The 15071-nt window shown below is 42.5% G+C and overlaps 1 protein-coding gene across 1 annotated transcript; it reads right to left on the minus strand.

Moving 5' to 3' along the window:
- Nucleotides 1–1917: 1917 nt before the first annotated feature.
- On the minus strand, nt 1918–5636 carry KCNA4 (potassium voltage-gated channel subfamily A member 4). The gene has a single exon (XM_064656982.1). The coding sequence runs from the start codon at nt 4830–4832 to the stop codon at nt 2850–2852; it is 1983 nt and encodes a 660-aa protein (XP_064513052.1). The 5' UTR covers nt 4833–5636; the 3' UTR covers nt 1918–2849.
- Nucleotides 5637–15071: the final 9435 nt, after the last annotated feature.

Here is a 15071-nt window from a genome sequence, read left to right on the forward strand (position 1 = left end):
CTAATTTATAATGGCAAAGTACAGATGTTTATGCACTGCAGGAGGCAGAGTAGGCTCCACTGTCACCTTAGGATTTACCTTCCCAGTACTGCAGTACGTGGTGCTGATGCACCAAGAATGTTGCTCTGCCAACTGCTACAAGGCCCTACAGTAAGACCTTTTCCTTCCAAGAGTAAGGTACTGTATGATCACAGCACAGACATCACCACGCTTGTTTCCAATTAAAAGGTTGTGTTCTGGTAGCAGAATAGTTGAACGACTTGCTGGAGCACTCACCTCATGCTGAGCTCTGTGTCTACAGAGTGAATATATTATAAAAGGGATTCAAAGAATTTCCTTCCTTATTTCCATTAGAAATCTAAAATTCCACCTCTTGTGAACCACCTCCCCTTTCAACCAGCCGATACTGAAAACATGCACTGCTTATTTTCTCTAATTTCTTTATTTACCTAGTTAGTATTCCTTTCACTCCTGCATCCTTGCCATGGTCCCAAGTATTTCATGGTCTCTGATATCACACAGAACTACCAGCAAGCTCCTTTAGGAAGAGAACCTTCATGCCCTTCACGCCATTAACTACCAGCTGTGAAAGAAATGCTTTCAGTTATGGATTTTTACAGAATTTTACAGATCATCCTCACTGCTGATATTGCCCCTGTTAAAAAGGTATTTAGCACATTCAACTCAGGTGAGCTACAATGAAATGCAATATTAAATTTTGGCAAATTACTGAGTCTTCTCATTCCAAACACAGTTGGAGTTAATATCACCTCAATAAAAAGGAGCTTTAATGCCTCACATCAAAAACACAGCGAAGCCTTGCTCTGTGTTTTTAAATTAGGAATCAGACATTTAAACACATATTTTTTGAACCAGGGCTCACCACAACGCAGTCTTTTGTGTGTGTCTTGGTTTTTATTATTTCTTCTGCAATGCAAAAGAGGACAAGCAGAGAAACTTTTTGAAGAAGAGATCCACAGAAAATCCATGAAGGCAAAACCCAACCCCCTTATATAGAAGCCCACAACTACAGCTCTGCTTGGTGCCACTGGATGCCACACAACAGCAAACAACATTTATCTGATTATGGAGAATGTCGTGGATGCCCAATTCAGACTGGTTTGGTTGTTGCTTTTCAGCTCCAGAACTATAAGTCAGTCACTAATGAGTTCTCCCCCCTGCAAAAGTCCTCCCCACTCGACTTTAACTGAATATGGCAAAACTACTGTAGTTCAGTAGCGTTGGTAAGTCCTTTTTTCTCTCTTAATGGTCTGTCCCAGACCTTAAAGTGCATATGCCAATTTGGTTCAAGTTTTATAATCTGGAATGTTCCACAGTGCCTCTTCAAAAACAGTTCCAGTTTAATTGTGCCTTCCCTAGGTAGTGATAAGTCTGAAAAAAATACTTGCTCTGCATCTATTATTTATGTTGTATGCAGCAGTATCTTACCTATTTCATTCTGGAGCCTGAAATATACTGTAGACTGGATAGTCTTTACCTACCTTAATCTCCTAGGAAGGGCAATGGAAGTTTTTGACACATAGAAAACACAGCTGGCCTAAGAATCAGTGAAAAGAAACCATGGAATGTTCTCACAAGGACTCCATGGGACCCAACGTGTTCATTTTGAAGCCCAGAAATGCCTATTTTGGATCTTAAATGTTGCTTCAAATATAAATGGGTGAAAGCTGTAATCAAGTAGCACCAATAATAGCACATTAAAAGTCAGCAATTCTCAATTGTCAGTACTGTAACAACTGAATATCTTATTCTACCTTCTCCTCCCATACACTGAATTTCTTCAGTACTGACAAAGTGCATGTACTAATCATAGACTCAGTGTTAAATTAAGCAGGAAAAAGATATAAATTAGGTTGGTACTTCTTGAGGGCATCAGTAGAAAACACCGATTTCAAATATTTTTGATTATAAAATTTTACTTCACAATCCTTTTCCAGATCACAGATATTCATAATCAAAAGGAGTATGGAATTCATGTAATGTTAGCTATTTTGCCATCAGCATCACAAAGAAAAAAGAAACAATAAAATATGATGCAGAATTCACTCTTCCAATGATTGTCATTGAACTATTACATTAGTAAACATTCACAGTATGAAGTCTCTTTCAATATATCTCCAGCATATAAAGTAGTGCAAAAAAGCATTCCAGTCATTTTGCCTTTGCAGTCAGACCAGGTTAAACGATTCTCTTACTTCATTTCTTTCATTATTAGACAACAAATGCTGCAATGCCTCCAAAGAGAGTTATAAAAATAAACAATTTCTGGAGGGTCAACAGCCTTTTCAAAGTAAATTTCCAGTTAAAAACAAGCATTATAGATTTCAGGAAAAAAAAATTTAGATCTATCTTCTGTAGAATATCTTTTTACAATAAATTTACCATTTGAAAAACAATGACTATGGTATCCAATGATTTATGGTAGCTGCTATTAAAGCACTGATAAATAGATAAATGACTACCAAACTTCATTGTTTCTTACATAGTAAATACCTCTGAATGCCAACTTTTACCACAGAGCTGTTATTAGTGATGTCGACAGTTCATGCACCCACTTTAAAACTGACTTGGTTTTAATAAATTTTTCAGCCTCATGTGCAAAACACTTGCATTCTAGTAAAAATATAAAGTCTGAAAATGTATCAGATCTAGCAACCCTCACCTCAAGTCATACCACTTCCTTGATATGTAATACATGTTTAGCAATGCTTTTTATTTGTATTTAACCATTAAATGGCATACTACTGTATGCTGCAGACTCTTGTTTGCATATTTCATTATTTTCACTGCGCTCTTTAATGCATAAATATATTTGGAAACGTTCAAAATTACACATCGGTTTCCACGGAATTTGAATTTACACAGTTTTTCTTCTCTGACTCACTGCTATTCCCCGTGTCCTGACTTTTGTTCTCCTTTACACAGAGAGATTCTTTAACTCCTTCTTCCATCTCCAAATACTCTGATTTATCCTCTGTGGATGAAGAAGATGCGCTTCTAAATTTCTTCAGTAAATTTGTTGGGAGGTAAGGGCAACTGACTGCATTTTGCATCATCTGTGTTTGTTCCTCATTCTCAGTTTCTCTATGGTAGAAATAGTTAAAATTGGAGACAATCACTGGCACTGGTAAAGCAATGGTTAACACTCCCGCAATGGCACACAGGGACCCGACTATTTTCCCACCCACAGTTATGGGTTTCATGTCCCCATAACCAACCGTAGTCATGGTCACTACGGCCCACCAAAAGGCATCTGGGATGCTTTGAAAATGGGTGGCAGGCTCATCAGCTTCTGCGAAGTAAACAGCACTGGAAAACAAAATGACTCCGATAAAAAGAAAAAAGATGAGGAGGCCAAGTTCCCTCATGCTGGCCCTGAGCGTGTGACCCAGGATCTGCAAACCCTTGGAGTGCCTGGAGAGCTTGAAGATGCGAAACACCCTGACCAGACGGATGATCCTCAGGATGGCAAAGGACATGGCCTGTTGACTGCCCTGCTCCTGCGCCAGGTCAGTGCCCAGAGTAATGAAGTAAGGCAAGATGGAGACAATGTCTATGATGTTCATGACGTTCTTGAAGAAGTGTGCTTTGCTTGGACACGCAAAGCAGCGCACCGTAAACTCAAAGGAGAACCAAATGATGCACACTGTCTCTACAATGAAAAAAGGGTCATTGAAGATGGTGTGCTCCCCAGCGTTCAGGTGAAGTGACTCATTGGAAAGCCCCTTCCCTAAGCTCAGGGACATGACAAATTCCTTGTCATCTCTGAACTCTGGTAAAGTCTCCAGACAAAAGATGACGATGGAGATCAAGATGACTAAGACAGAGACAATGGCAATGCCTCTGGCTGGAGTGGAGCTCTCCGGGTACTCAAACAGCAGCCAGACCTGCCTCTTAAACTCATTCTCTGGCAAAACTTTGTCCTCTTCCTCTTTGACAAACCCTTCATCCTCCCTGAACTTGAGCATGGCCTCCTCCCCAAGTTGGTAGAACTTCACCTCCTCGGAGAAGATGTCAAAGGGTACATTGACTGGCCTCTTCAGCCGACCACCGCTCTGGTAGTAGTACAGGATGGCATCAAAGCTGGGTCGGTTCCTATCAAAGAAGTACTCATTCCTGAGAGGATCAAAGTATCTCCCTCGCTTCGCCGGATCACCCAGCAACGTCTCCGGGAACTGAGCTAACGTCTTCAGTTGGGTCTCAAAGCGCAGTCCTGACACGTTGATCACCACACGCTCGCAACACTCGTACTCACTGTAGCGGACAGAGCTGTAACCCCCAGGGCCTCCACCATCATCGGGTGGCTGGTCCGAGTAGGAAAACTCATCCTCCCCATAGTCATCACTGTAGTAGAGCTTTCCTTCTTCCTCATCGTCTTCGTCCTCGTCTTCATCCTCCTCTTCCTCCTCACTCAAGTCCTTCAGTATCCTCTCCTCAGAACCACTGAGCGGCAGCAGCTCAGAGCAGGGGAAGGAGGCCCCGCACTCCCTACTCCCCAAGTGGTGGCTCCTCTTTTTCCCTTTCTTCCTCCTCTTACCGCCCTGGCGGTGGGGCAGGCCGCTGCGTGACGCACTCCCGCCGTGAGAGGAGGACGCCCCTCGGCTCTGCTCCTGGTGGTAGTGGTGGTAAGGTCCTCCCCCGCCTGCCGCCCCACCTTCCACTGCTGCCGTCGCTGCTGCTACGGCCGCGGCCGCGGCGGCCCGGGACTGTGCCAGCCGCTCCCTCTCTCGCGCCCGGGCTTGGGCTGCGTATCCATAGGGCATGTGGGTGTTGCACCCCGAGCTATCTGCACTCACCATCGCCACCTCCATTTTGCAACTGTTTTATTTTTTTTTTTTTTTTTTTAATCACTTACTGCGACAAGGCTTTGTTCTATTTACAGCGTAACCTTAACTTTCACTAGAAAGTTCAAAGCCATTTGCATTTGGAGGACAGTCCCCGGGACGTGGAGCATGGCAGCATGGTTGTAACACTGAATCTGTGTTTTGGAAAAGCACAGGTCTGCATTTTCTCGTTCTCTGGAATGTTTGACACAAACTCCTGTTTTGCTAATAAGAAAAGACGGGATCCTCAAATTGAACCAGGGAACAGCTGAGACCTTGTTATTTCATCCACCAAGCTCCTTTATTTTCATTTATCTCCTGCAGCTATCACAGATCTGATCATAATCAAGTCTACCTCGCAGGCTATAAAGGCTGCATTTGTCAGGGGGAAAAAAAAGTGCGAATCAAATGGTACCTGTTCTCCACAGATGGTTTTAGTTCATCATTGCAACCAAATGCAAATAGTCTCTTTCCTCATTATTTGTTCTCGGTAACGCTTTGGCCTAGCAAACTTACTGTTCAATATCATTACTTGGGGAGTTGAAGTTAATTCCAGCCATCACTTCATTTACACAGTGAGGAGGTCTTTGCAAATCCTTTCTTCAGCCTGTCAACAATGTCTCAAACCTGGGAGCAGCACCCAGGGCATCAGCAGCAGTGGTAAGAGGAGGAGGAGGAGGTGGAGGAGGAGGAGGAGATGAAGACTGAGAAACTGGCTCTGAGGTCCCCATAGGACATAAGGGAGTGGATGGGTCACCCTTTGGTTATGGTCATGCAGAAGAAGCACTTAAACCTGAGGCACATGCACAAACACACAAAAATAAACAAAACAAAAAGGGAAAAGATTGGATTGTTTTCCTAAAAGGTCACACCGATCAAATGAAACTGTGTCATCTATTACCACGGCATTCAAATCTTCTCCTGCCCACACTATTCACACTTCTACATTACACACACACCCACATCACATGCACTGAGATTTTGAACGACTCTGTGGGTAAGGATGTGGGTGGGTATGTCACATATATATAGAGACAGATACAAAATCCCCACCCATATAAGCACTTGCATCCATACACAAACATATGCATGCTTCTGAAACACCAACACATAAACACCAATAAAAATACTGCAACACACAGGGCATTCAGGTCTTTGAGCACATATGTAATAGATACACCTACATATATCTACATAAAACATTAAAGAATAAATGTATCTAACACAAAGAGCTTTTGTTGTATTTGTAAGAAACACATCAGATGCGGGAATGCTACATTTTAATCTACAGCAGAATTGTGTTTCAATCACAATGAACGTCTCGCTGGATTTAATTTGGAAACAGGCACGTACAATGCTCACCCAAGTGAAAATACCGTGATATGATATGTCAAGAAAACAACTGCAGGTGCACTGAAGCAACATCTACATGCAAGCACACACGCAAAAATACACAACCCCCCACGCCCCCTTTGAAACAGAAACCTCGTTTATAGCCACATCTATTAATACACGACAGAAGGTGAACACGAACTATTAAATGACGCTATTTTTAAAATCGTACCTATGTGCCATGCAGAAAAGGGTCTTAAAGCCGCTCTTATACTTACTGGTCCTAGGCAGAGAAATAGCAACGATGTTCCTGGCGGTGCACGGGCGCGGTGGCAGCGGTCCCGAGGGGGCTGTGCCGGCTGATCCACATTCGCAGGTGTCTGTGGTCAGTGCGCACCACAGGTTGGCGAGTGATTCCCGTCCCTCCTTCCCGGGCGCAGCGCGGGCGGCGGGAGCGAGCGGGGCAGGGGCAGCGCGCAGAGCCACAGCCCCGCCGCTCGCCCAGGCATCGGCGGAAAGGCAACAAGCGAGGGTCTCGTTCCCGGAGGGAAGGCGGCGTGTGTGTGTGTGTGAGTGAGTGTGTGTGTGTGTGTGCGAGGCGGGATGGACGGGCAGGCGCGATCCCCAGCCTCCCCGCGCCCGGCTCTCGCAGCAGATTTGTGAATCAGCGCCGGATAATCCGCGCACCGAGCCGGGTCCCCGCGGCGGGGGGACGCGGGGTCGCTCCGTGCCGTCTCTCCCCCCCCTCCCCGAAACACGTCCAGGGGCAGCGGCTTAGCCCGCTCCCGCCCGCGACATCCACTTGTTGTGCGGGTTTTGAGGCGACGCGGGACCCGCGCCCGCCGCAGCCGCACCGCGGGCCCGCCCGCCGGACGCGCCGCTCCCGCCGCCCGCTGAGGGAGCTCGGCCGGCCCGGCCCCGGCCCGGCCCCGCGCCGCACGGCGCTCCCGGAGCCGGCCCTGTTGCTCCCGAGCCGCCGCCCGCCGCCGCTCCCGCTCTTCCCGCGGTTGCCGCCGTTCCCGGCCCGCCGCCGGCCCCTGGCGGCCGCCGCCCGCACTGCGCCCCGGCCCCGCACACGGCCCGGCCCCCGCCCCGCTCCGCGAACGCGGCAGTCACCGGCAGCGACGGCCCCGCGGGGGTGATGCCCGGCATGCCGAGCAAAACTCTCCGCCCGGAGCGACGCTGCCAGCCCTGGCCTCTGCTCTGTCTGAAGGAAGCCAAACCCATTGCTGGGGCGGCTCGGAGAATTCCGAAGCCAAATTTCCCAGAAAAGGGAAAAAAGCTACCCCCACCTCCACCCCGCTGCCCCGCTCGCCCCCCAGCAGTGCAAGCAAGCATTCCCTCCGCTCCTACCCAGCACACCGAGGCCGCTGCAGCCGTCTCGCAAATGAAGCCAAATTAACTTCGCTCCCAATTCTGTACCTGAACAGAAAGTAGGTCCTAGTTCATGACTAGAGGGTACCGTTCTGTATTTGGCAGAGTTAACGCCTCAAATCTCTGCTCTCTCTGCCTGCTATAACACAAGCAGTGTACAAACCATTCCTTCTGCACCTAGAAAATCGAAGCTGTGACGGATTCCACACTCTGTAAGGGATCACCGTGAAAATGCAGCTTGGCTGTATTTGACATCACAGCTGGAATTCTACCATCTCGGTACAAATTAAGTATAGGCACTCCTGCTTCTCCTCACGGAGAAAGAAAAGACTACATTGAGAAGAAATCAAAAGTAGCATTCACACCAGAACACTTTGCCTCAAGGTATTTGCAAATGGAGACAAATTCAACGCGCGCAGCAAGTGGGTTAGGCATTTGTTTCATTGCCTTGGTCCTCCTCCACAGAGAAACCAAGACAGCCTGGTGACTATTTCCCTTCAGATCCCTCCAGCACAACTCACATTATCCATGTTACTTCTCAGTCTCTGCTGCCTACATACATCAGTAACTGCTCGTACCCTCAACCTCATTCCTTTCAGCAGATGACCTATGACTATATAAGAGAGAATGAAGGATCAACCAAATAAACACACAGAATGTCAGGCATCAAATCAGTTCATACTGATCTTGCCAAAAGTACTGTGAAATGTATAAATGGCAGTTGTAGTGAACCAGTTTTTCCACCATCACAGTTCTTTGGGTTCCATAGTCAATGTAAAGTGAAAGATATAGAGAAATCCCTAATGTCATCTCAAATGCCATTAAAATACAATGTCTTCTGTCATCAAAAAGCCAGTCCAAAATTTTGATGCTCCTGGAGGCAGTTTAAAAACATTCTACAGATTAATTTCCAGTACCAAAACCCAGATCCTTCTGCACCTGGCGCAGGAGCATACCAAAGGCATGGATCAAACCTCTATCATCACTTAGTCTCAAGGACACGTATGATGCCATAAAAATAGAAGAATTGTCATAGGTACACTTCCTGAACTATTAGGAACACCTGGATTTACTCCTACTTCAGTAAAGTTTAATTCTAGGGGCATTTTCCAGAGTTCAGCCACTTCATTCTTTAGCAAGTCCTGTATTACTTTTTATCAGTAGGACTTGAGCAGCTTTTTATTTCATTTTTGAGATGTTTCAAGGACTTGAGACAGAAAATAATGGTTTATCTAGTTTTTACCTCTCTTTCAAAATTTCAGATGCATTTTCTTGTCATTTCATAGGACTGTTAAACTGAAAAAGTCGGTGGATATTTGAGTATAAAGACAAGTAGAAACAGACCAATAACTTTGGTATTCCTTTATAAGCATTATTATTTTTTTTTTAATAGCTAAAGCATGTTCTTGAGCTAAAGATAGATAAAAGATAAATAAAATGCGATGTACACATAATAGACCCACAGCTGACAATGGGAGAAGCAGAACAGCTTTTTTGTGCCTTTTTAAATCCATTCTAATGTGATAGGGATCACGTAACTACATGCAATTCCATCTAGCTCAGAGGTCTCACTTGATCCAATTTTTAACTGATTTAAAAGCAAAAAACAAGCTTTAGGTATTTACAGATGAATACAGTGACTCATTTCATTCAGCTTTGTATTTTCATAGTATTCAAAGAGCAATTTTTATTTAAAAGCTCTTACATTTCCTCTGTTCCTTCATATTCATAAGGGATACTATTATTGGTAGAACAAAGAGAGAATACCTACATGTCATTATCTTCAATAGTACTGTATTAAGAATATGGTAGTATAGTAAAGGATCTCTAAGATGTGTTGTCACACAGATTTGTCCTGTTTTACAGTGATGCAGACAAGAAATACGCATTATTGCTTATTTATGTATAGAGTGCCAGAAAAAATACACAACAATTTAATACATTTTCATTAAAAGGGAACATGAGATTTAAAAAGCTTAATTTATGTTGCTATGCCCAATATTAATTTATGCTATCCCCCAACTGCTGCAATTCACACTGGCAGGGTCTGGCCCCAGTCCAGCACTAATCTTCCTACTGTAATCAAGACTTCTGTGCAGCAAATAAGACCACACTATAGCTCAGTACTTACTGCACTTCTAGGCCATGAATTATTCTCCTTCCCTTTTAGTCTTCTCTTATTGCTCTTCTCCTGTGCTTGCTTCACTATTATTTTTATTAGCTTCTCATGGCAACACAGCCAACTTCCCATAAGATCAGGGACTCCCTTAAAAACAAGAAAAATATTGCAGCAGTGGGAACTCAGGATAATCAAGTGAAAAGACTATGGTCACTATATCATTTCAGATGTGCTGAAACGTAATTCATAACATGCATTGCACCCTCTTCTCAGTTGCTCACAGTGCTGGAGACTCTTAGGTACCAAAGTAGCAGTGAATTCTTGCCTCCACAACTAGCTTTTCTCTCCCAATGGTTATATCACTTTAGGAAGTTCACATTTTATTCAGATTTTGCTCTGTAAGACACCCCTGTCAAAGAATCTGACTCGAGTACTCTTGAATATGACTGGCAGTACTTAACAAGATACTTAGCAAAATAAAACAAGCCTATCTCAGTCAGTTCTTATAGACAACCTGTATGAATTGCACATCTGTTCATTGCTTGTACTTTAACAGGCTAATCCAAGGAAGCTGATGCTCCAGAGAGCAGCAGGCCTTTCATATTTTCTTCTGAGAGTTTGCAAAACCACTGCCATTTAGCATGGAGTTTAGGGTGAACAGCAGTAAAAACACTGATGATATTTTTACTTGGAGAACAATTTCTTGCAGCAGAGTACGGATCTCCTCAGAAAATAGGATAAAAATACCATGTGTGTTCTATTTTTGGACTTGAATATTTATCAATTCGTTCTGGGCAGACAAGGGCTCACATCAGGTCTATTCTTAAAATCGACAATAGCAAAAAAAGAGAAAAGAGTAGTAAGGAGGGAAAACTTCTAAGCAAGGAACTGCATGACAATGGAGATACTCTACTTGTTTTCTGGGTCGCACTCCAGATTTCCAAGATACCCACAGCCACATCACTCTTAATGCTGACATCCTTTGGTTATTCTGAACATGCAATTTTCAAACTGTGCTAATAGAAAATGTAATAATGATAAAACCTGAAAACATCAGCTGCTAAATTCTGGCTTGCACATATTTTTACCCAGATAAAATTGTGAGGGCATGTTAGGCTTATTTCTCCCTGGGATTTTATAAGGAATATTCTGGAGGAGAATCAGGTAGTAGACTAATAATTAATGTACCTTTGCATTATTGAGTTAACCATCACTTGAGAACAGCTGGAAAGGAACACCTATAGGGCAAGAGCTCAAAACTATTAGTGTAAAATCATGAAGAGTTGTTAGCTAGAAGTTCAAGTATCTCATGCTCCAGGAATACGCAGTAGCAAACTGTTACATGAAGAAGCACGAAAGAAAGGAAATTTAGAGATTCAAGTATGGCACCAAACATAGCTCACATTTATATATTTTAGGTACGCAAAGATATTTCTATGAACTTCTACTGGATAGATATTGCTAAATTTTTAGCAAATATGTTTTTATGATCCCTATTTATGAAATGACTGTGAATGGAAGACGTGCATGAAGGAATTGCAGGATCAAACTAAAAATAAGGATACACCATTGCACCTGTAGAGCTCTAAATCTTACTAGAAGGCTCCACTTACACTTATTATTACACACAAACTAGATTAGAAACATAATATTACTGGACTAGAACAATTACTACTAAAGATTCTGGCCTATAACTGCAGGAGGTACACGTTTCACAGGCAATTGTCTTGGTTCATAATTTGATGGCAAACAGCTTCCAGATAAATCTTTGGGTCAAAATCAGCTCTGGCATCATCTTGTCACCCTACTGATGGATACAAAACAGGCAGGATAGACACCAGATGAGAGTGGTAAAGGGAGAAGCAGCAATCAAGCTTCATAACCTTCCCATTAAGTGGGTCAGCAGAGAAAGGAGCACAGGCATTTTCTTTAGTCGTTAAGAGGTGTGTGTGTGAGGGAATACTTTCATGCCACTATTGCACTACAGGATCATTTCCCTCCTGCCATAATAAGCACGCAGAAAATTGCTCCATGTTTTAAGAAGAGACTGAATCTCTTAGGTCTGAGTTCACGACATGCAGCAGAATTATGTCAGACTATTCAGATAGGAGGAAAAAGTTTGATCCCACTTTTTTTCCAACACATGTGAACACAAATCCTGGAAGAATGGGGGGAGGGAGGCATTTAGCCAATCTTAATAGCCTTGCATATCAGAGAAAATATAAGAAATTTTAGTAAGGAGAACTATGTTGACAAATTGAGAATCTATTAAATCTTATTCTAACGGCTTCAAGATGAGATTCACATGGGAGCTAGATGCCTAGAAGTTTCAAATGGCATGTGTATTGATCCACATGGGAAAGATTACAAAACAAACTGTTTCTAAATAAATTATATACTCATAAAAGTTTATTAAACCTCTTTATTTTGTAGATATTGTTGTATGATCTCGGGGGTGTATTAAGCACAAAGTTAACATGGAAAAAATGTAACCAACTTTGGCAGCCTGCAACAGTTATTACTATACAAAGTTGGAGAAAAATGAATTATTAAGATTATCAAATAAATATTTTTGGGGCCAATTTTTAACTAGCAAGTAGTGTAGAAAGAATCTTATGATAGCCTTTATTTTGGTGTAAGGTAAACATATAGTTTTGCTGTTGTTGTCAGTATGACATTTACTGAGGAAAAACCTTTCCAGAATGGAAGTGCAAAATGTTGGGATTGGTCTGGCGTCCAGGAAACAAAAAAGGCAGCACAAAGGCAATATAAAAAGTTCTTTAATCCTGCTGTATATATGGAGTTACTAAAAACACTTTGGAAATTGCCCTTTTGAACCCGCCTTTCCAGGACATTATGGATCATTTATGCTTGGGAGAGCTAAGGTGCAATCAACACAAGAAACTAATAAATTCTGTGTGTCAGACCTAACCTGTTGAATGAAGCATGTAGCCTGCTGTCTTTTCTTCAGAGGAAACAGGAAACAGTGTTCTGGAAATCACGGGCTGCCCTCCCAGTGTTTCTCCTCACGTTCACACAGAGCTGTCTCAAGCATGTGAAGGAAGGATCTGCAGCCAGAAGCATCCTTTCTCTGTTTGTGCATCAAGGCAGGCAATGCTGTAAGATATTAGTAACTCCCAACACAGAGGTCCCAAAAGTTGCACCTCATCCAAATAAATAATTTACACATACAAATCAGAAATAATCTGTACCGAGCTGATGTTCTTTTGTATACTGGGAACAGAGTAACTCCTGAGAAATCCCTAGTTAAAATTAGTTCAATTCTACCCTGTCTGTAAAACCTCCTTATCAAACCCTGAATTTAGAGAAATCTTATAGTTCTCATTTGCAGTTTACTTCAGCAAATTTCCTCATATCTAGAGGTGTGGGAACTCTCATACTATTACATGCCTCTGGGCATTGCTTAATTATTGTTGAACATAAACAGGGAGAGGAGTTTTCATACAGAGACCAAAAGCCAAAACATTTGTCGTTCATGAATACAATTATCACTCATATGAGATCCTGAAAATGTAATTAAACTTAGCTCTTTTAAAAATTGGGCATTATACCTGTGTCAAAACTTCGTGTCAGAAACTGGAATGTGGAAATTACAACCCAAGTGTTAATCTTGGCATGGAAGCCTGAGGTTGAAAATCATACTGAAGTGTGTTGCTAAATTCAGAAAGCTAAGTGGATCTAATGGTGCAGGTACTTCAGATCTTTTCAGACTAACATGGATTAATTTCTTTCCTCTATTGAAGTCAAAAGCTTCAATGAATTGTTCAAGACTAGGCTTGTGTAGCTAATTGGTTGGAACTGGAACCTTTAGTAGCCAGCAGATAACTTGCTCTGTAGGATACGTTGCTACGTGTATAATTTATTTAGGAACGGCTCGTCACGTTCCCCCCATGTGGATCTCTATAAATGGTACCTAAAACTGTCAGACATCAAACTCCCATCTGAATCCAATAGGAATTGAGTTGCAATGGACTTTCATTTTTGTCAACATAATTCTCTGAGCCCATTAACTAAAAGAGCCTAATGCTGAAGAACTTGATAAGGTTTCTGATGAGCTCAAGATGAACTCTAAATCCCCCTGTGCTGACCAAAAAGACCTACCCACCAAGGCTCTGACCTGACTCTCAGCATTTAACACTCTTCTTATGAACACAGTAGTGCTTCACACAAGGGATTGTTGATGTGTCGGTTGTGAAAGCATCCTCTGCACTGTGCTGTGAACACTCACCCTCACCCTCCTTCTCTGCACCACCATCTCAACACAGCATGAAATGGATTAATCACTGAATATTGCACACAGCCACCAGAGTAACAACACAGCACTCTCCATCCACAAGTAAAAATAATAACTTAGAGTGAAACTACTCCCTAAACAACAACAACAAGAAAAAGACCCAACCAAACTCATGGTCTATTGGCTGTGTTGTTATGCCATTGTCCTTCTAATCTGTTGAACGTGAACTCTTAGGTAAAACAATTTTAGATCATTATAGTTGTAAAATAAATGAATAAATAAATAGTATCTACAGGAATAGACTCCCTTCTGATTAAAATGACCTTTACAAGGCTAACTCATGTTCAGGAATGTTCATTGGGAGCTTTAATAAGGCAAAAGCCAAGAGCACTAACATATAAAAATCCAGTTTATCTTTTACTGGGGCAGGCTTGTCATCCTCTCTGCCATGCACACTTCAGGAAGTCACCTTCAGAGATTCTGGGGAAATTTTAGAAAGTAACATCTCCCATTTTTCTCTTTCCTGAAGAAAAATAAAGAATGCTGAGCTTCTCTAGACACTTCCTCCAAAACAGAGAATGAATATTTAATAATGAGTGTAGTGCTGATGAGGGTGCTCTAGAGACCAAGGTTCTGTCTTTAGCCATAGTCAAGCAGCACGAAAAGCATCAAGTTACATTTCTGGGCACTATTATGTCTCTGTAATAACCTGGTAGGAAAGTTCTGTGGCTCTTTCATGTACCCTAGGGTGAATAATGCTTATAAAGCTTCCTTAGGACTTACTGCATTCACAAATGCTGCCACTGCTGATAGTACTGAAACTAGGTCAACAAACTGAAGCTACTTTACTAACGAATAAGTTGCCTTTCTTGGGGTTCATTAACATTGTGAGCTCAAAATTTGCCCAGATTCACCCACTTCAAAAAGTTCAAGATCCATTTTAAGCAAAATTTCTTTTCCAGGTTAGAAGGGAGCCAAGTGAATCTCACTAACACAAAGCTCAGCCTGATCTTCAGGGGCTCTTCATAATTCCAATTCGAACATACAGATATACATTATTTATCAATGCCAGCATTTATCAAAACCACTGCCAAGAATTTTCAAATTGAAGGTGTTAATAATGGCCTACAATGGTTGTTCTGACAAA

Source organism: Pseudopipra pipra, chromosome 6, assembly GCF_036250125.1.
Source record: "Pseudopipra pipra isolate bDixPip1 chromosome 6, bDixPip1.hap1, whole genome shotgun sequence".
NCBI classification, from domain to species: Eukaryota; Metazoa; Chordata; class Aves; order Passeriformes; family Pipridae; genus Pseudopipra; species Pseudopipra pipra.

Excerpts from the sequence above, each read along its gene's own strand:
- KCNA4 (XM_064656982.1), bottom strand. The coding sequence starts at position 4,832 with ATGGAGGTGGCGATGGTGAGTGCAGATAGCTCGGGGTGCAACACCCAC.